Source organism: Channa argus, chromosome 19 (genome assembly GCF_033026475.1).
Source record: "Channa argus isolate prfri chromosome 19, Channa argus male v1.0, whole genome shotgun sequence".
NCBI lineage: Eukaryota > Metazoa > Chordata > Actinopteri > Anabantiformes > Channidae > Channa > Channa argus.
In genome coordinates, this window is record NC_090215.1 from 906,270 (window position 1) to 927,785 (window position 21,516).

At 40.5% G+C, this 21,516-nt stretch overlaps 1 protein-coding gene across 9 annotated transcripts in view; it reads right to left on the reverse strand.

The window, feature by feature from the left end:
• Window positions 1-21,516, reverse strand: part of LOC137104607 (partitioning defective 3 homolog) — a 343,094-nt gene that overhangs the window by 174,747 nt on the left and 146,831 nt on the right. For 5 of the 9 annotated variants that reach the window (XR_010911721.1, XM_067486038.1, XM_067486041.1 and 2 more), the window contains 8 exons: window positions 16,381-16,484; window positions 15,742-15,825; window positions 14,822-14,905; window positions 11,278-11,403; window positions 8,175-8,402; window positions 7,286-7,473; window positions 3,295-3,434; window positions 2,552-2,680 (listed from right to left, as the gene is read on the reverse strand). Coding sequence is in view for 8 of the 9 variants with exons in the window: in XM_067486038.1 (XP_067342139.1) it covers window positions 2,552-2,680; window positions 3,295-3,434; window positions 7,286-7,473; window positions 8,175-8,402; window positions 11,278-11,403; window positions 14,822-14,905; window positions 15,742-15,825; window positions 16,381-16,484 (1,083 nt within the window). In the remaining variant the exon portion in view is untranslated. The remainder of the gene's footprint in view (window positions 1-2,551; window positions 2,681-3,294; window positions 3,435-7,285; window positions 7,474-8,174; window positions 8,403-11,277; window positions 11,404-14,821; window positions 14,906-15,741; window positions 15,826-16,380; window positions 16,485-21,516) is intronic. The other 4 variants (XM_067486037.1, XM_067486042.1, XM_067486040.1 and 1 more) reach the window with 2 other exon arrangements.

The window sequence follows — 21,516 nt, forward strand, 5'->3', positions numbered from 1 at the left end:
GAGCTGAACTGCACTCTCTTGTAACAAAATCATTGCTTTCCTCTGTTTCCTTTATGACCGGACAACAAACTTAAAAGGCAACCATCAAATAATGACATCATCAGTAAACAGAAACATAACACCACACAATACAGTACAGTTCACAATATACAATACATACTACAAATTTAAGTGAACTTAAAACGGAGGAAACCCTTGGTTGGCTCATACACTGCTAATACAGCTACTACTAAAAGTTTGTCAATGTTCACCCCTGATGTAATAAGTAAAGACGCAATGTAAACATGATGTAGGGTAAATCAATTCCCTTCACAGTACATGCTGTACGTCTGTACACGGTAAAATATCAACACAAAAGGAGATGTGGAGGAATTTTTGGCACTGACATTAAACATCAGCAGACAAATGTCATGTAGACCCAACAGCTCCTTTCTATTTACATCTTTTTACAGCTATACAGATGATTCAGCTATGTGTGTGTATGTGTGTGTGCCTGTGTGCCTGCGTGCGTGCGTGCGTGTGTGTCTGTGAGTGTGTGGGTGCCCGGATGTGTGTGTATGTAACCTGCCTGTCTCTGTCATGTCACTCATACTGTAATTTTAAATATCATCACATTATAATTGCTGGAATGACAGCATGTAAACACTGAATGTTTACAGTATGTGTGTCCTGGCACTGGAGGGTGTACACACACACACACACACACACACACACACTCACCAATCCAGAGTGTGTAGAAGAGGAGGCAATTACCAACTATGCTTTTCCACTATTATTTGCAGTTACTGTCATCGGCAGAGCCTTGGCCCTTCTTATCTGATTTTTATGAACATAGTTGTAGGGATTATTGAGATTTGTGAAAGTACTGCTGGGAAATGTGAAAGTGTGTTAGAGAAAAAGAGACAGTAAGGGAGAGCAAAATGCTAATATGCTCCAGAAAGTGATGAAATATTAACTGTCACAGCGTGCAGAATTTGGTTAAGAGAGAAAAAAACAAAACAAAAAAAGAAAAAATAACAGAGAGAAAGTGATTATTAGACACTGTTCCACTGGCTTTTTCTAATCGTGTCCTGCCTCAGGAGCTCGGAGTGCAGCCATCAAAATCTTACACTGCACACTCATGGGTAGACAGGCCAGGGGCAGCCATGCATTTTTTAACACTCCTCACAGCCTTTTTCAACGGCTGTCAGGGCTGCTGCAGAGAGGCACAAATCATTTTGTTGGATCCCTCCAGTTAGTGTTGCATTGCTAGTTGCTGTGGTTAACGAGCAGTTGCGCACGAGAAGGTCTGTTGACAGATTGTACAAGGTTCCTGAATTGAAAACTAGCATTTTTTTATGTTCTTCCTCCAAAACAAGTAGGAATGTACCCGCTCGCACGATAGTCTAAAGGTTGTACAATTCTGGTGAAAGGGTTTAGCGGCACAGGTGCCATGATATGTATTAAGGGTAGGAGGGAGGTTGGCATCATAGGGCCTCTGTTCTGGCAAGGTGCAGTGACGCCTTAGCATGCTGTCAGAGCCACTGAACACAGGCTGGACGAGGGCAGTAGCCTCACCATCTGCTGTGCGACAGCCAAAGTCACCCTGTGTGTAGGGTGTGTGTGTCTGACTGGTAATTTGACTGTGTGTGTGTGTGTTGGCAGTATTTCCAAATCATAGTCCCTGTCCATGTTTGCAAGTCTAGGTCTACATCCGTGTGTGTGTGTGTGTTTGTGTATGTTAGCCAATGTGTGCTGTATTTGACCATAAGCTCATGTGTTTTGCTCCGTGCATGTCTGAGTGTGTGCAGTGCATAACTGCACAAAGAGTGTGTGGGGATGTAATGACAGCATTATTTCTGTCTCTCTGTACACATTCCATGTAGTTGAACTGTTGGTTGGTTGTGTATCTAAACCTCTCAACCATTATGTGTAGAGAATTATATGTGTTCATATTATTTTATATTAATATTAACTCTCATTCTGTGTTTTAGATGTAAACTCAGCTGAACCCACTGTTGCTCAGCAACGGTTGGACGTAAAACTGGATTTAAAAATACATTCCAATTTGGTTCACTACCCCAGTGACAATTTAAATTATTAGTTATGAATTATAGCCATGCCTATTTACTTACGAATTCGTACTTTAACCAGAAATCCATAAAGCAAAACGTACTGACCCCTGTTAACACAGCAATAATAGGCACAAAAGACATAACAATATTAACATTTTATATGGTAGTTGCAATGTACTGTACAACTGAACAAATATAGGTCTGAACCAACTACTTGAACTCTTTAGTCTAAATGGAAATGTTGCCAGTGGTCATAGAAAATCATGGTTTTCTCTGTGCATGTTTGTGTTTGCAGGAGTTAAAAATGGCAGGAAGGGTTTCAATAAGCACTCAGCAATCAGTGCATGATAGTGTTATTTTCCAACACTGAAAGGTGCTATGGATGGCTGTAAAGCTGTGCTTAACACAGTAAACTACTAACGAGATGGTCTTCTTATGTGCTGAAGAAGCAGCACCAAAAATATTATCATATAGTAAGGTGCAGACTGGGAACTGACCACTTCTCGGGGAAGGAGGGAGTCCTCCTGGCGAATCACCAACAGGGTTACAGTCCCACCCATGGGCACGGCTCGTAGCAGGCTCACCACCTCTTCCTGTGACTTGCCAGTAAGGTCCACTCCACTAACCTGTGTGTGTGTGTGCATGGCCCCAACACACACACACAAACAGAGAGAGAGAGAGGGAGAAAGTAAGAAAGTCATGTCTCACCACACTCACTGATAATACATTCACAGCCCATTTAAACCAAGTCTTAACCCCTCAAAAAGCCCTATGAGGATTTGAAGTTGTGTGAACTGACAAAAAAAAGTCATGATACACATACATGTGTATCCCCACAAAACAAAAACACATCCAGACAGTCAGCCAAAAATACTCAGATAAGCACACACACACTTACACTCAGAAGCACAACTAAAACCAAAGAGCTTTTTGAATTCAGTGACAGGAAATTTCTGGCTTCCAGATAACCTTTATGGAGACTTTCACTTGAGCCAGTTGGAGCTGGAATTAAACACAGTTTTTTCCCCTAAAGTGAGCCCTGGCTGATTTTCATGTCAGACCAATTGAAGTATAATCAAAATATTTTCCATCTAACCACTTTCCCTCAGCAATTCACAGCTGGAGCTCAAGTGTTACAATAATTAATCCCTGAAATACAAATACATTTAATCTCACAGAACACACTTGCTGAACACTACAGAGTATAATGGCTAGATATTACTAGAAAGTGCTGCCCCACCTCCAGCAACCGGTCTCCAGCTTTCATTCGGCCATCTTGGATGGCGGCCCCTCGTGGAAGAATGTTTTTGACATAAATGGGAGCAACATCACCAATGGCGACGTCTCTGGAAGTGATGCTGAAACCAAGACCCTCTGGTCCTAGGAAAGAAAAACAAAACAAGTGATATTTTACTAGCAATTACCTGAGTAAAGTTTCCCTTTCCTTCGTGATAAGTACAATGAGGTCAAAGGTCTAAAGTTTGATGCATAACACCAGTCCTCACAATTTCAGTGCATTGTTCAAGAACATTTCGCTCTGTTTGACAGCAAGGCTGAAGAAGAAGATCCTGCTCCTTGCTGCAACAATAACATGGAATAGTACTGATTTCCAACCCTGTGTAAATAATGTGCACAGCACATATTTCTGCTCAGTAAAATGTACCAGCAGTATTCATAAATTCATAAAACAATGCAAGATTTGTTTCTACAGGTACAAGTTGTGGCATTTATATTACACACGGCCACATGATTAACAACTGTGCAGGGGTTCGATTTTGTTTTTTTCACCATGTGCTGGAATTCAAACACGTGCAAACACGCTTCCTTAAATCCTTATGTTTGCCATCAGGGTGTTTCTCTTTTAGGGTTTTCAGGAAGGAAAAACTAAAAATCGCATTGATGCAATGAACCAAATAAGCAGAAAAAAATTTGCAGAATGATTCTGAATTACATTCTTATGATGCACTCAACTGCACATAGACTGTTGATCTAAATCACCCCTGAACTGCTGTATATAACAGATGCTTTAACTGAAGACACGTCAAACTTCTTTGTAATGGCAGAATGGGAGGCTGTGCTCTAACCAGCCTTTTACTATATAAAGATATTCTGGAATTCACATAACAATGTGATCTTTATGTGTTCATTAAAAGTTGTTTTTTGCTGGTCTTTCTTTGAGCAAGAAGTAAAAACCTTTTAAAGTGCAGTGACTGGTACGAATGAGAAAGGCTTCAGGTGTCAGCTGTGCAAAGTAATTTGCTTCAGGTTTTAAGATTGACCTTTAAGCTCCATCAAATGAATATGAATTGGTAGTATGGTGGATGTAGGCAAATACAATAATGGATAAATAAGGGGAACTCAGGCTTGACCTTTTCTGCTGACCAGACTGGAATTTGTCAAATTAAGGCCAAAAATAGTTTAAATGTCAGCTGGGGAAACATGTAAACCACATAAACCGTGTTTCTTAGGTTATTCTTTGACACAGTATTTTAAAAAATGAAAATCTCTGCCTTGTAATGTTATTAGATGTCATTAAGAGCTGCGTTTGGAGAGGTAGATTCCAGCATGCACAACCTAGCTGTCTGTGGTTCTACTCAACTGAGGAAGCTGTGTTATTTGGTTTTAGATGAGGCTTCTCTGATGGTAACAACTGTGATTAGTATTCATGTCAAAGTAGCTGCTCATTTCACAGAGCTGTCAGCACCTCTAAAGCTTCATCATGACCTACTTTTCCAAGTATGTCTTTCTAGTCTTGTCAAACTGTCTCTTGTCTCACTGATAGTGATGGTGTTGATGAACTAGAAAAAGAAAGAGGCACGGATGGCTGTCTCCTGGCTTCGCCACACAAACAAACTTGCAGAAAGATGATGAAGAGGTTGCTTATGAAGTCAGAAAGTTTAGTTGTGAGGATAATGATGTGCTGATCTCTCCATCAATGCAGCATAAGGCAGAAATAGCTGATGGTAATGTAGAACGTTAAATCTGCAGGGCCAAACTTTTGATTCAAGGTCACAAAAGTTGCTGTTGCAATCTGCGCAGTTGCTATACTAAGAGTACACACTATAGAAATAGAATAACAAAATGATTCCATTATAATTCACGACCAAAAAAGTGACTGATTTTGTTTTTTACATCTACTGTTTGACCTACAGCCGGATATCTGGATAAGCTGCATGTTACAGTGCCAATGTCAGATCATCTACAGTACATTAAGTTCTTTGTTCCTCTTTCTTCAGTGACCTCCGTCCCGTGCCAGTCCCTTTCCTCTCCCCACAGGCCTGAACACAGCCTAATAAACAGAATCAAACTACTGCCCATTGTCAGATTCAGTTGTTAACGGTCTCCAATCCGGCAATTAGGAGAATGCATCTGTAATAGGCCTGCTGTAATTAACCACTGACGTCTTTATTTTGGGTAATAGAAGACCAGGATAAAAGTAATCGTATCTGTTTCTGGATTAGTTGGAATCCTGGATCCAATAAGCCAATTAAAGCGCAAACATGAGGAGAGGCTGAGGCATATTAGAATGACTTTATGGGCTTTCTATGTCCTTTTCGACTGCAGTATTGGATTAAGGCACTCATGTTAATTTGCCATGCAAGATCTGCTCCTGCCATTCGGAACTCAGAGCCACTTACGCTGAATCACAAACATTACAATGAGTCAACAACAAAACTGCTGAAGCGTGTCTAAAGTACATTAGTAGCGATAAAGTCTGATAGTAATCAAATGGGACTGTCAAAGGGGATTTCAGAAGCACATTTGCACTAACTCTCAGAGTTTAGTGTTCAGTTTCAATTCCACAACATTTGGACAATAATTCATCTTCATTTAGAGTTTATGAAAGGCTTGGCACATACATTTCAGAAAGCCTCATTTAAATTAGGACCAATAATCCCAAAAACCATTTCTGTCACGAAGCATGCTTTGGAGACTTCCATCTCACAACAGCTCCCAAGCTTGGTTTCACTAAACTTAGAAGCTTGTGTGCAGACAAAAAAAAACCCCCACAAACTTTAACACATTATCAACAAATAACTTTAACTTAGAGCTGCAGCTCCACATTGTATAGCAATAGAAACTCTGCTGGCAGTGCACAGAGACCTTTGCCAAACATATTAGAGCAGCTTGTGACTGCACTTCCCCAGAGAGTGTTGCATTTAGCCTGTGCTGCTGCCCTGACTATTCCCTAAAGCACACTGCTAGGACCCCAGTGCCAGCTTTCAACTAAACATCTGCTCCGTCCAATAAAAGGAGCAGAAAATAGAGAATAGGCAAGTAACCTCACTGGTTCATTTGACTAGCAACTGCTCCTCAGTATGTGTAAAGATAGTGAAGTCATGAAAATGAGATGGAGCTTGGCAGTAAACCCACCACAATGGTTTGCAAAGATATACCACTATCAAAGGCCTGTCCACAAACAAACCAACCTCAGCTGGAAGCAGACTGATTACTGAATCTCAACATTTCAGCCACAAGACAGCAGTGATGAACCCTGAGTGCATCAAATTACAAACTGAACAAAAAGGGGGATCTATTCCAGTGGCACAGAGAGGTTTCTGAGTGTTTACTGAAGAATTACAAGTTGTCTTTAGTTGCCTTGAACCTTTATATTACTCAGAAGGAATTACAAACCCTATTAGCAGAAAATTTAGGCCACTGAGAATAAAAAGGGAATTAAATATTTGCAATTAATTTAAAACCTGTTTTCTGTTTTCAGGTCATACATCAGCTCATATATCATTAAAATATATATATAAAAAAAAAACATGATTCTATTATGGAAATCACCCTAAGAGCTCAAGAACACCTCTGGCTAAGAGGTCTCAGTTAAGTAGAATTAACTACTTTGGAAATATAACCCAAAATGGTTCTAAGAGGTTAAAATGGACCGAGATCAGGCAGAAAACTGTCCTTAACACATTTGCAAATCAAAGAAGCACATATTTTGTCTTTGTACTAATAAAAAACAGGTTTAAAGTAATTTGCAAATGCTTGCTTTCTCTTTTGGTTTGGATTTTACAAAGCATCCCAACTTTTCTGGAACTGGGTATGGATAATGAGATGGCCCCTTGATTACTAAAGAAGAGGTGACAAACAGCAAAATTCTTGTCATGTGACTCTTGCTCCCACTAAAGCCAACCAAATCATTTATTTTATTACTATGTTCATGAAAATGCTGAAAGACATTCACTTTGCAACCATGCGTCCATGTGTCTGCTGATTCTTACCTTTCTTTAGCTGGATGTTGAATCTACGTCCTTTGTTCTTGATGTAGGAGCTTGTAGGTAGATTTGTGCTTATTCTGCGCTGCAGTAAAGAGGTGGGAGCTGATGAGGTCCTGGTGACTAAGGTATGAGGTAATGTGGTGGATCGTTGGCTTGGCTCTGGGGTGCTTCTTGCCAGGGGTCCCTGGTGGCTACGATAGTAGGATAAAAAATAAACTTTAATATCTTTTTGCGCACTGAAAGCCACAGGACTTTTCCCCAGGACTGGGTTTTGTCTCTAGTGTGAGAAATTGTGTCCTTTATTGATGATTGTTTCACAATGTGGTGCATGGCACTAGTGTGTGTTTGCCGTTGTCCCTGTTTGTAGCGTCTTATTTTTGTTTTTCTTTTAATGTAATTTTTCTTACTTTACCTTGAAATTTTGTGCCTAAAACACATATAACCTTGTGTATATAATGTTTCTTTGGCATCAAAAGATGCATAGCAGCTCCCCCATTGGTGTGTGCGATTGTGAGTGCGAATGGGTAAATGAGAAGCAGTGTAAAGTACCACTAGGTAGAAAACTGCTATGTAAGTGCAGACCATTTACCCAATGGTCTGCACTTACATAGCAGTTTTCTACCTCAGGCTTGAGCAACGTTGTCATTGTCAAAGACTTTTGCTTAACGTCTCTAAGCTGAGACTATCACGTACACATATTCGAGCCAGAGGTCCTGGTCCAGACTGTATTTCTTACATTTCATTTCATTTTCAGGTATTTTATCTTACCAGGCCAAACCAGAGAGTCTGTCATCTATCTGGATTCATCAATAAATACTTGTTCACGACACCAAAAATATAAGCAAATAATAAACAAAAACAACACCAACAAAAAAAAGAAGGTCAAACCCACTTGTGGTTAAGTCCAGGCTGTGGTCCACACCTGGTTGGTGGTGCCCCCACCAAACTGGCCCAGTATTCCGGCTGCTGGAAGTCTTGGCTAAAGCGCACTCTGTTGGACTGTGGTGGGCTGAGTTCACTCTGGGCAGACAGGAGCTCATACTGCTTCTTCATGGCTGCTGGGACCACGTGGAAGAGGATGACCTTGGAACGCATTGCCTGCTTGAAAATGTTCTGGGCTCTGGAGGGGAAACAGCGAGAGAAAGATGAATCAGCTTTAACATGATAAAACATAAAAGTACAATAATTTCCTAGTATAGCTTGCCAGATATAGAAGGATAGAAGGTGATATGATGTACTGTATGTTGAGAGACGATAGGAAGAGGTGAGGTTAATGCATGGCTAATCAAAGGGCTACTGACAACACAGCAGCAGAGGATAGAAAATATATTATAGTTTCCAGCATCAAGACACAAGAGAGATAAGCATGTTGAATAGCAGGGCAGCGATAAAATATCATATACTGCCGATTCCATCTTATGCCAAAGAAGAACACTGTATGTAGAGTATCTAAATGTGCTATGGTATAGTATGTGTGTTTTTGTGTGGTTGGAGATGAATGCACATGAATTGACTCAATAATCAGAGAAGAGATGATGAATTATGCATCAGGAAAGCTTTCCAGTCAATGAGGTTCCAAAGTAGACACACACTTCATTCTTTACACGCAAAACAAACAAAACACACACGGAGACTTCCGTGAGTTCTGGGGCCAAATAAGCCAAGACAAGAGCTCAACATCACTCCCAGGTGGAAGAATTGTTTAGTCTGGTTTGCTGACGGCATTTAGCATATAGATAGGCTTGCCAGGAGCAACCCATGCAGCAGCATAAGGGGCCAGAGGCGTGGTGGGTGTCTGGATTCAAACAATATCAACTCCCGTTTTCAGACCCCCATTACCACTGCTGTAATACCACGCCGATTCCATCGAAATGACAGCAGCTAAGTTGTTTCTACCACAACACACAGCGCTTCAGTGGAGCAGAGTCATAGAGGCGTGGCGCACCAAGCCACTTCTGTGGGATTTGGCTTCGCCCTTCTTCATTCTTATGGTAATTTACAAAAATCACTCACACTGAGCAGTGATGACTGGGTGAGTGTGTGTGTGCGTACATGGGTTTTTTTCCACAGAGGTTCTCATGTGCACATACAGTCCCATCACCTCAGTGATCAACCTCCACACAAGCCTGATTGAATAATATATTACCCCATCAATTCATTATTACATTCAGTTAGATTAAACACTTTAAAATGTTTACCCATGCAAAACAATCCAAGCAGATTAGACTATTGCTTTCAATTGGTGCTTAGTGCAGCACACAATCATGAGGAGGGGGTAAGTCATGAGTGAGTGAGGCGGGGGTAGGGGAAAAGTTTAGCTCCTTCACCTCATTTCCATGTAGAATTTCAAACATCATATGTATTTGGATGCATGTGAGGAGTGTGTGTTTGGCAGATGAGAGTAAGTGCAGGATGCTGCAAAACATCACTCCCTTAAGGATTTGGTTTGTAAGCCTCTTTCACAGATGAAAAGACTTGGATAACAGAGGGATGTTTACTAATGACAATAGCGTCATTTTGAAAAGAAAGGAAAAAAAAAATGTAGTGGCTTTGTATACAGTCTGATGAACCCATTAGCATGATGTGGTAAGGTAGTCTGGAGGTTGAAAGAGAGCTTTTCTTTTTTGCCAAAGTCAACTTAGAGATGTTAGGCAAAAGACTTTGACAGCGATAACATAAAAATGCGTCTTTAGTTAGTTTAGTCAGTCATTCAACAAGGTGGCTCTGAGCCCAGTGGTTCTAGATGACTATGTCCAGCCCAGTCGGCCTGTAGGCTGGGCCCTCTGTAGCAGGGAGCCAGGCTATTTCTTCCTGCGGAAGAGTGAATTATAAGGGAGAGAAGCAATCTATTTCTCAACTTGGCACACACACACACACACACACACACACACAGAGCTGTAGATAAAACTTTACAGCTCACTGTCACTGCATGTGTGTGTATAGCATGTGCAAGTACAGTATGTGTCCAAGTCCTTTAGCGCTATTTGAACATGAAAGAGATAAAACGCTTTGGTGAAAAGGGAGGAAAGATCCCAGGATTATATCTTCATTCCACTTTAGGATGTGAAAGGAAATGGTGAGTTGAAAGAAATGCTTCGCGAGAAGAGTGTAGGTGGTTTTGGATCCGAAGGCGAAGCAGGTGACTGAGCCATATTACAGGAAGGCCAACACGTTTGTGATATTTCTGCTTTAATGTGCAGAGGAGTGGGTGCGGGCAGCTACTGTTAAGGGCGCAACTCATAGCAGAAAACATATTTACCACGACTGTTGGTGCTGCTACGTTACTACAGAGAGGCTTGTTTTTCTTATTGTATTATTAAAGGTAAAATCCAATGTAAATAACCAGTGTGAATAACAATTCATTTTAGTGTTTTGTTGCTAACTGATGATGATATGCTTTAAAAATATGTGAATTCGTAAGAATGTCTTTTGTGTTTTGAATAGTTCCTTTTCATAGAGATTCTCAATCATCACATCTTAAAGCTTTACTGCTAGTACAACGTAATCCAAAGAAAAAAAAAACAAGACATCTTAGATTAATGAGGAACTACTTAAGATTTACATTAATTAGGTCACAAAAAGAGTAAATACTGATTAAGTCATCTGTTAAAGTGATATCAGAACCCATAAACAAAGTGGTAATTACTTACCTTATGACTCTAAATATTGTACCTCCAAGTCGGATCTGTACTAACTCATTTATATTTATTATTTATTAATTAGGAACTTATTCAATTAAAAGAAATGCAGTGCTTCTTTTGTTCATATTTCAGTGAAATATGCTCTCTACATAAACATAATTGCATATGCAATGTGGCTGCATATGAGCATACAGTTTAGGAGACAGGTGAGAAGAAATTAAAATTAGCAGAGCGTTCAGTGCCACTCACAATTAGAGGAAAACTGAAATGAGTAGAAATGCTCCTCATAGAGTTCAGGAAGTGGAAACATAATGACTAGATGTTCATCAAGATAAGGCCGACTTCAGAACTTACTGTTCAAAGCGCAGGTTGCGTATGTCTCCCTGATTTATCTTGACTATGCAGTCATTCTCTTGGAAGAGGTGCTCCTGTTCAGCTTTGCCTCCGGGTTCCAGACGTTTAACTACCAAGCCCTGAGTCCTGCAAATGATTACATTTACAAATGAAAGTTGGGTCAGGTACACATCACACAGTCAAAGCAAATTAGCAGCCGTGTCCTCTGCATCCTTACATTTAAAAAACATCTAGAAATAAATCATGGTGGAGATAAAAAAGTGACCAATATCACCAGTGGTCTGTTATTTTGTGGTTTAAGTAGGTTCAGCGCTATATATAATTTGTAGTTATGTAACACTGGTCAGAAAGTACCAACACCAAACATTCACGTGTCCTACACACAGTTCCTGAAGCTAAACCAGCTTCATTTATACTCAAAACTAGCTGCACCTGAGCAGCGTAAAGCTACTCTCTCACTTCTTTAAATAATAATAATAATAATAATAATAATAATAATAATAATAATAATAATAATAATATTAACTGCTTCTTCAAATATAGCTTTTACCAGGGACATGGAGTCATCTACAACTCTTAGCGTATTAAACCTTACTGCTGCACAGAGCCGTTTCTAGTTATCTATCATCAGACTAATTGTGAGTGTAATATGTGAGATGGAAAAAGGATGAAATGTGGGAAATGTGAAACGCGTTTGTCCAGAAAACATCAATTACCATAAAAAAAAAATCACGGTATGGTTTCTGAATCCGATAAAATGTTACTGCATGAAATACTGTAACTAGTGATGTATTACTTCGGTGAAGTGTGTGCTCCTCTCCATATCATGAGACAAAGAGACAAAATCTATTAGAGTGAATTTCAGATAATGTGACATCACCTTCACATTCTCATAAAACGCCTACTTTTTACTTTTTCTACTCCCACTGAAAGTTAACTTTCAATACTTTAGGCTCACAGAAACACCAACATGCTCTTGCAGTCTTTCTAACTTAGTTTTTAACTTTTCTTTATCCCTCTGTCCTCTTACTCTGCCTGCGAGTAGACAGGTCTGAGACAATGACAGGGCAGGTTGTCTAAGGTAATCCAGACCAATAGCTAAGTGATCATCTTATGGCTTTTGAGAAAACACTGCAGATGCCCCTCACTGGAGCTTAGGATAAGAGACAGCAGTGCTGTAATAAATACCCACCCAGTTCCACCGCAGTCCCATCTCAGCAATCCCTTCAAAAAAAGGCAACCTTTACCTTTTAAAGTCCCATCCCCTCCTTCCTTTAAATAAATACATCAGTGAGCTCCTCTGGGCTTCAGTTATCCCCTCAGGAAAACCATGTGGAAAGAGCTCTGATGTGTGCTTGCATTAAAGAACTACAAACTCCATCCATCTCTGCTAACTTTTGGAAAATTAAGAGTAGTGGTGAAATATGTCAGAAGCAAAACTAATAAGAGCAGCAAGAAAGACATCTGGAAAGCACTTCTGTGGCTAGGACATAAGCAGCAAGCCTTTCATACTTCTCTTTAATTTCCTTTCTTTTACGGGACATATAAACGGCACTTGTAATTTGTAACCCCGTTTACTGGAGACGTCAAGGGCAATTTTGCAGAGCTCTTTAGCATTTCAGCCAAAGAGAGCCACTCTTAGAACATTGCTCTAATTGACTGCATAACGTTGACCTCCACGCCCACACCACAGACTCATCTCAGCTGTTGGGGGGAGGGAGGATGGTACAGCCTTTCATTGCCACGTCATAAAATATAACAAATACTAATTACTAATTTTAGATCTCATTTACAATTTGGCTTTAGAGGAAATCGTTTCACCAAAACAGCAAGCCCACAACTAATAGAGCAAATAAAATCTAAGCTAATATTTATCAAATAAGATACAACTCGACTGCTGTTGTTTTCAATGTGATGGTGTTTTTTGATGTGACCTGCCAAGGAGGACGGCACATGAAAATTTGCTTCAAGCAAAGTCTGGTGCAATCCATCAAATGAAAACATTTATATTTATTATTGCAAATTGTCCCTTTTAAAGAAATGTTAAAAATAATATGTGCTGGCAGCTTGAAAAGTATTGTACTGTGCATGGACACACTCAAATGACTTCTGATTGGATAGAAGAGTAGAGACAGTGGATAAAAGAGTTTTGGTTATTCCATGATCAGTATGCAAAGCAGCATTATGGTTTAGAGATAAAGCATCTTTTAGAAATTTAAGGAGGATGATGATTTGATAAAAGCATTAATATTTCGATGACTGTAATGCGCTGCCACTCCCTGAATTCCATTTTGTCTCACTGTTGGAGTTTCTGTAGAATCTTGTTTATTTATGGAAAGCAGAAGAACTATTGCAAAAAATAAAGGGCATTCTGCAAATCAGTGAATTGATTATGTGTCAGATATAATTGCAAGGAGACCGTAGCAGATCCTCTACAGAAAAATATAAGACACGCAAAGTCCTATTTCTCCAAAGTCGCAAGAATCAGCTTTGTTTTGTGGCTTTACTCCAACTTGTGGCTGGGCAGCAGTGCTAAGAAATGATTTGGAGGAGGCCACCTGCTCTCACTCGCTGCCTTTAATCAAATACTAATCTAATCAGGATCTATTTATGGACGGCAATTATGTCCGCAGTTTGTTTACAATTGAAATTGGTCATAGAATGACAAGTTCATTAAGCAAAGAATGCATCTGCAAGGGACGAGTGTGTTTGTGGGTCAACAGATATGTATGTGTGTACAGCAAAGAAGTTCTCAGGGTAACTCCACACTGTTTACAACCTCAGATGTGTAGCTAAGTTTTATCTTAAGTAAGGCTCTGTGCATGTGCATTTGGGTGTGTGTGTGTGTGTGAAAGAGAGAGAGGTACTGTCTCCTAGAGTGACAGTCTCTAAGCTCCCTTCTGCAGATGCCTTCCCCTCTTGTTTGGCTCTAACTTGATGTCAGTGCAGTGAAGCAGAATGCAGGCAGCCGCTGGTGAAGAGCCTGCTTGTTTGCTGTCTGGTTTTGCTGGCTGTCTGACCCTTGTGGCCCTGGTCTAGACACTAATGACAGCCCACTGAGCCTAATGCCTCCTGTCCTAGTGCACGGGAAAGAGCTGGGCCAGGCCATTAGCATCATCCCACTGACCAGATGCGAAGTCTTATCATGTCTGAAGTTAATTGAAGGCTCTGATAGCTATTAGTGCCAAATTGAGCTGATGAAGGAGAAATGCATTGGCCATGCAGGATCACTAATATGTCTTAGAATATGCAGCCTGATTTTGAGGGAACACAGAGTCATTTAAAGATAACTGCATGACAATAAAAGTGCGGCATCAGAACTGCATTTAAACAGTTGTGTTAATTTATGTATCGTAAACATCATAACCAGATGTCACAGCTTATGAGAGTCAATCACATGAGCTCGAAGCAAAATATAGTTTGCTGACACTTGTTATGAAGAGCAATGGGATAAGTGTCTTAAAGTAATGACATGCAATCTTCAACGACAGCCATCCTCTCTCTAATGTCATCCCATTTCATCTCCCTGCTCATGTTGTTTCACCTCATTCCCCTGCCTCCATCTTGCAGCGCTGAGTAGTCACATCCACCTTGGTGACGTGCCAGTTCCTTGCAATGCAGCAGGGATCTGTGTTATACACAAGCTTTTAGTTTGATTATATCTTCCCACTTCATCTGTCCTTTACTCTCTTTTTTTTTTTTTTTCTGAATAATCATAAACTCAGAAACATTGCTCCTCTTGTACCTTATCATTGACATTGCTCATTGGGTATAATAAGGTAAAAGGATGCAGTCTGAATCTGCTACAATTTTTCTTTTAAAGTATAGCAAGACTTGAAAACACTGTGCAGTCAAGAGTAAAACTACTTTCATCTCTTTCCCACTATGGACAACCAGGCTATGGAATATAGGCAGTGCTGAGTATTGTCATGCTGTTTCAGTCTCACAAAACAAAAAACACAGTAAGGAGAATGAGAATAAATCTAAAAGACCTGGAAGCCTGAGCATGTGCAGGGAGTTTCTCTTGGGCATGGTCTCAACTTTTACAAAGGGACACGTATCAGTACAGAGCTACACTCATATCTCAAGCAAGACTTGCAATAACAACTTGACTGCTTCATGCCAGTATCTGAGAGCAGGACTAGGCCACAAAAACAGGAAAAATTTGCTACTTGCTTGTTGTTTTGTGGATGTTCATTTTCATTTTGAAATTTGATTTGATATTGAAATTATTAGATCATTTTACTTCTATTGACCACAATATTATTATCAATAAAGTTTCAGAGATACACATTTATATAATTGTGGTAAAAGGGAAGAGGGTTGAGTCCTCAAAAAGAGAACAACATCCACTGGCCTTCAAGCCAAAAGCTGCAGGCAAGAGACATAATGGACAGTGAAACTAACAAGCCAGTGTTGTACACTAAGCTGCATCGATCCCCAGATTTCTCCCCTTTCTTTTACCTAATATCCAGTGAACTGAAAGGCACTACGTGGATCCCGAGCGGCCCTCCTTCATTGGACACTTCCACCGGCTTGAGCATGCCTCTTTGGGGTGATGATAGATGAGGCCGAGGGGGGGGATGAGAAAAAGGAGGAGAGGAGACAGGGGAAGACATGCATGAATAAAAAATAACAAGAGTGACAAGAAAATGTAGAAAAGCTAAGATGACAAATATGACAACAGGTTGATGGTATGTATGCGGTGGGGGTTGCCACAGCCCATTGTGTCATCTGTATTAAGTCATCCATTACAAATTCAGGCTGGTGGACCTCGGGGTCGATTAGGAACACAAATGGAGACTCCAGTTAAGTGATTAAGATCAGATTGTTGAGAGAAAGAGAAGTGATTCATTTAAAATATGTGAAAGAGGGAGAGAGGAAAAGCACAAGGTTAATCTGTGAGGATAAAGACATAGAGACAAAAGAACCCAAGTAACAACTGATACGGATTTGTTAAAGGAGGAAGCCATAAAAAATGACCAAGTTTAAGCATTTAATTATGGTGTTCTGACAAATATTCTCCTATGTATCGTTTTTCTATTCATTGAATTTTTTTTTTTTTTTTCATTTTAAATCCATCTTTTGTTTCAGCTTACTCACTCCAGACTTAAGACAGGTGAATGTTCCAATGAGGAGTCGGCCCTCCCCACTGGCTCGATCCTCTCAATCCTCTTTTCTCGTTTCCTTAGTTCCTCTTCCTCCTGCTAAAATAGAAAAATTAATTAAAAAAGAAAAGAAGACAGGATAAATCATGAAAAGACTCTTTCAGCAAAGTTTAAAAGTCACACTCTCTCTGTTTGGCTGCCCTTCTTCTCCTTCTCTCCTGCCCACATCTCTCCTCTGGCTTTTAATCTAATTACCTCAAGGATCAGGCTCCATTTTAAATCAAAAGAGACACAGTGCAGAGCAGACTGATGGACTGATGTTGCTGCAGGAACATACCTGTCCAGCCCCCCCAAAAAACTTCAGCAATTTAAGTAACAAAATTGCACTGATCAATTGCTCCTGCTCAGTCGTTTAGGTCAAGCCTTGAATGTGGCACCACTGCAGCATATTTGCAGCGGTGAAATCAGGTCTAGAATGAAGGGAAGTGGTTGTGCTCTCACTCTCTTCATTTCATTTAGTCATCTTCCTTCAGGGCCATTAGGCAGCAGGGCCAGGAGGCAGTGGTTTTACGGGCAAGCCAGACATCTGAGGACTTAACTAGGCTCTGGGATGAGACAGCAGCTTGACGTTGTTCCTAATGGAGGATAAAATCTTTATCTGAGCTCCTTTTATGGGGGTGGTACAGACAGAGCAAGCACTCACAATTCTGATGACATGCTCCATGTAGAGTTGGTTAGAGACATATTCAATAACACAGGGGTCATTTTCATCCATCCATCTGTTATCTGTAGCTGTCTATCCTTTTAAGGGTCACGGGGGCTGTAGCCTATCCCAGCAGCCTACTGGGGCCAACACAGAGAGACGTACACAGACAGACAACTATTCGCACTCACATTCACACCTACAAGCCATTTAGAGTCACTAATCAACCTAACATGCATGTCTTTGGACTGTGGGAGGAAACCAGAGCACCTTGAGGAAAGGGGAGAACAGGCAAACTCCACACAGAGAATCCACAGCTGGATGGGATTCAACCTGCGGTGGAGCTAACCACTCCACCACAGTGCTGCCCGGGATCATTTTCAGCTAATCATTATTTGTTAAAGGTTGGTTACAAAAAGGACACTAACTAGTCAGGGAGGTTCAAGCACACTGAAAGTCACAGTTCCAGGAAGAAGATCCTTTCAGTCTTTGCTTCAATTCCTGTTAGTACCTGCATTAGCAGGGTTAATCCTGTGTGTGTGTGTGTGTGTGTGTGTGTGTGTGTGGGGCAGAGCTTGTCTGCATCCAGACAGCACATTGTCTCCTTGGGAGGGTCTGGTGAAACACTCGGTTGGCCTCTGCTATTCTCCGCGCTAGCCGCTCGCCTTTCTCTTTTTGTCTCTTACTGAAATGTCAAGCACATCTAAATAGGTCGTGTTTTTCCGATTTCTTTATGGAAATGGATTCCAGCCTTTTCAGCAGCTGGGATATCTTTGGTGAGATAGAGGCATGGAGAACAGGGACTCAGCCCCCTATTTATTTAGTAGTTGGGGGGATAAGGAGAGATGGGGGCATGAAGATTTTATCAGTAGTCTACTGTACCTAAAGAGACCTCAGCTCACCCTACCTGTCTGCCTCCCCTCTTTAACTGCACTGTATTAAAATGAGTCAGTCAACCAGTCACACTCGCCTTAATGACATGTCATTTGAGGTCCTGGAGGCCTCAGAGGGCCCGTTATACACAAAGCCATTTACAAACCCTCCTAGGTGGGTTGACTGCATTTGATTTATAAATATAAAGTAGAAAATCTTTACTTTGGACATGAAGAAATATAGTGTAGGATCCAGGTTCTGGGTGCTGCTTTGAAACATTAGCCACCACTGATCAAATTCCCTGGAAAAACATGATCATAGTTGCAGTTTAGTTGCATAGGAACATAAGTTGCTATGCAACATAACTTGTAGGAACAAGTTCCTGTGCAAAGTGACAATGAAAGTGACATGTAATTAACTCAGTATCAGTGGCTCTGAGATTCAGACTCCTATCTGTTAATCTGCTGATTGCACCTCCTTTTTCCTTTTTTAGCAGAATATAAAACATAATAAAAAAGTGGGATATTATGGCATGGGCTAAAGATCAGGTAAAGAATAAGGAAACGTATATATCGTCAGATTGTCTTTAAATAAAATCTCACGGGTAAAGATTTGCTTTATTAAAATATGAGATTACAGTGTTTTGTCTTTGTGCAGTGATCAACATTACACAGCCCTGACTCAGATATTGACTTTCCTTCCAGGGATATCTGTGAAACAGCTGAACTGCTTTGGCTATTAAAGCAGAATAATTTCCGTGCTTTGCAGGGTTTTGTAATTTGTAATTTTGAAGTCAAAATGAGCTGAAGTGTTGTGCGTTTGATCTACATAAACTAAATAAAAGCCCCATGTTGCACCACTGTTGCTGTTATTGCTACTGTAATGTTTCTCAGTGTTAAGATCACATTTCCTCAGACACGGATGGTGTGTGCAAACTCATATTTGAACAGAAAAACACACTTTAACTGCCAATCACTTTCAAATGGTAACACAAACGTATGATTGACGCTTGAAACAGGGCTGACAGAGCAGTGCTTAACTGGCCGCTGTTGGTTTGTCAGAATCAAAATTGGCATATCCCCCCAACTACGGCTCAGCCTCTTCATTGTTTCACATTATCAACAAAGTGCGTGTTTTCTCTCCGCTAAAAAATACCACTATTAAGAAGAAATATTATAGATGATGACATGTCCTGCAGAGAATAGCAGCTAGTATTACAGTTAGTAATACTGGGGTCAGCGTCTCCTTGAGGCCAGGGGTGAAGAAGACGCCAACTCCCTTTATATTCATTGACAACCCACTTATTGTCTGTGGTAAAGCCAAGTTTTGAGTGATAGCAATGGAGAGACACATTCTAAATTTACATGAATCTCACTGTGCCCCTCTCTTCTCTCTTTCTTTGTCTGCTGGTCACTCTGAATCTCTCCTCTCCCCCTTCTCCTGAAAAACCCTCCATTTTACCCTCCCCTTAGTGTTTTTAGCACCCTGTTGATCGCTGGTATCCAAAAGAGTGCACAAACCCCCAGGCTTTTCATCATGGCACTACTCATTCCTAACATGCTCTCTCTCACATTGTCCCCCTGCTTCCCTCGGTCCTTCCTCCTCTCTCATTTTCTACCCGTGCAGAAGAGAGGACATAGAGCTCTGATCTGTTGCCAAATATCCACCAGCTTCTTTGATGCGAATAAAACGCTAGGGTTAGAGACTTGGCCATCAGACAGCTGCAGCATTAGATTATTGAGAATCATAAAAGAGACCGAGAGAAAAACAATAAAGACGGCGAAAGTGAAAGAGGAAAAGCTGCAAAGTGCAAAGTGTTGTTATTCTCAAATATACAGAGCAGAAAACTGTGAGGGGAACGAGAAGAGAGAAGAAAAGAGGGAGGGGGCAGCAGCTGTCTTCTCAGGAGGGAAAATGCCCATATACACATTAAAAACTAGCGCTTGAGGGCTGGGGCAGAGGGTGTGTGTTGAGAAGCTGTCCTTCTTCATCAATCACCGTCCTAAAGAAGACCTACTGTAAGCTTGTCTTTGTATGTGCATGTTTGTCATGACACGAGGCAAGTACAGCATATAGCTCTTACGGGCGGAACGGGTTCCCTCCTGTGTCCATCTCTGGTGTAAATGGCTCCACAATGACAGCGTCAAAGGTTGCAGTAAATCGTATGTTACTGGCTGCTGCCCTTTCTTAAGGGCTGTGCGACAGCTGCATGTGTGGAACAGGCCTCCCTGTTAGACAGTTCCACACGTTCCCTAATAATGGACCATGTGTGCCGAGTAGAACGGAGGAGGTCAAAGAACAGGAAAGGACTTCACACAAATGATGTGGTATGTAAAAATGAAAGTTATATGACCACAGCATTTAGCATGGTTAAAATATTTACCAAATTGTAGCCAGCTCAAATTATGAAACGTTTACTGTGCAAGGCACAATATGTGAAACTTGAATTTAGCCAAATGAAAGAAACAATGGCAGCATGGGAAAAAAATGTTCTTCTAATAATGTTTAGGTAAAAGCAGAGTCGTTTCCTCTCTCTCACAAAAGGTTAAGGAGCCATAACTGTCTCCTTATTAAATGTAGATAATGTTGTTCAACGAAACACTGTACAACAGACAAGGCTGAATAGGACTTTTGAGGAATGCTGCATTGCACAATGGGCGACGCGGTGGAGGAATAGCAGAAATCTTCCAATCTAGCTTAGAAATAAACCCTCGACCTAAAACTCTTAAAACTCATTTGAGAGCCTTACTCTTAGCCTTTCACACCCAAACTGGAAAACTCAAAAACCACTATTATTTGTTATCGTGTACTGTCCTCCAGTCCAACATTCAGAGTTTTTGATTGAATTTCCTGATTTTCTATCTGATTTACTGCTTAGTACAGATAAAGTCATTATAGCTGGTGACTTTAACATTCATGTAGATGCTGACAGTAACTGCCTGAGCATTGGATTTAATTCATTATTAGATTTAATTGGTTTTTCCCAATATGTAAATAAACCCACACACTGATTAAGTCACACCTTAGACCTTGTCCTTACGTATGGCATTTATGGATAATTTAACAATATTTCCTCAATATTACTCTCTTCTGTCTAACTATTTTCTAATAACATTTGAATTTACAATAATAGACTATACAGCAGTTAGGAAAAAATTCCACTACAGCAGATGCTTAAGTGAAAAAGCTGTCAACAAATTTAAAGAAACAATTCTTTCATCATTTGCTTCAACATATGTCAATACAATGCAAAGTAGCCACTTTATTGTTACTCCTGCACAAGTAGATTATGTTGTTGACAATTCTGCAGCCTCACTACGTACAATACTCGATGGTGATGCCCCTCTGAAAAAGAAGGCAGTAAACCAGAAGTTAGAAAGGAAGTGGTGTTCCAGAAATTTTGAAGAATCTCATTTAGCCTTGAAAAACAGTTTAAAAATGTACAAAAAAGCTCTCTGTGATGCAAGAACAGCATATTATTCATCATTAATAGAAGAAAAGAAAAACAACCCCGGTTTCTGTTCAGCACTGTAGCCAGGCTGACTAAGAGCCATA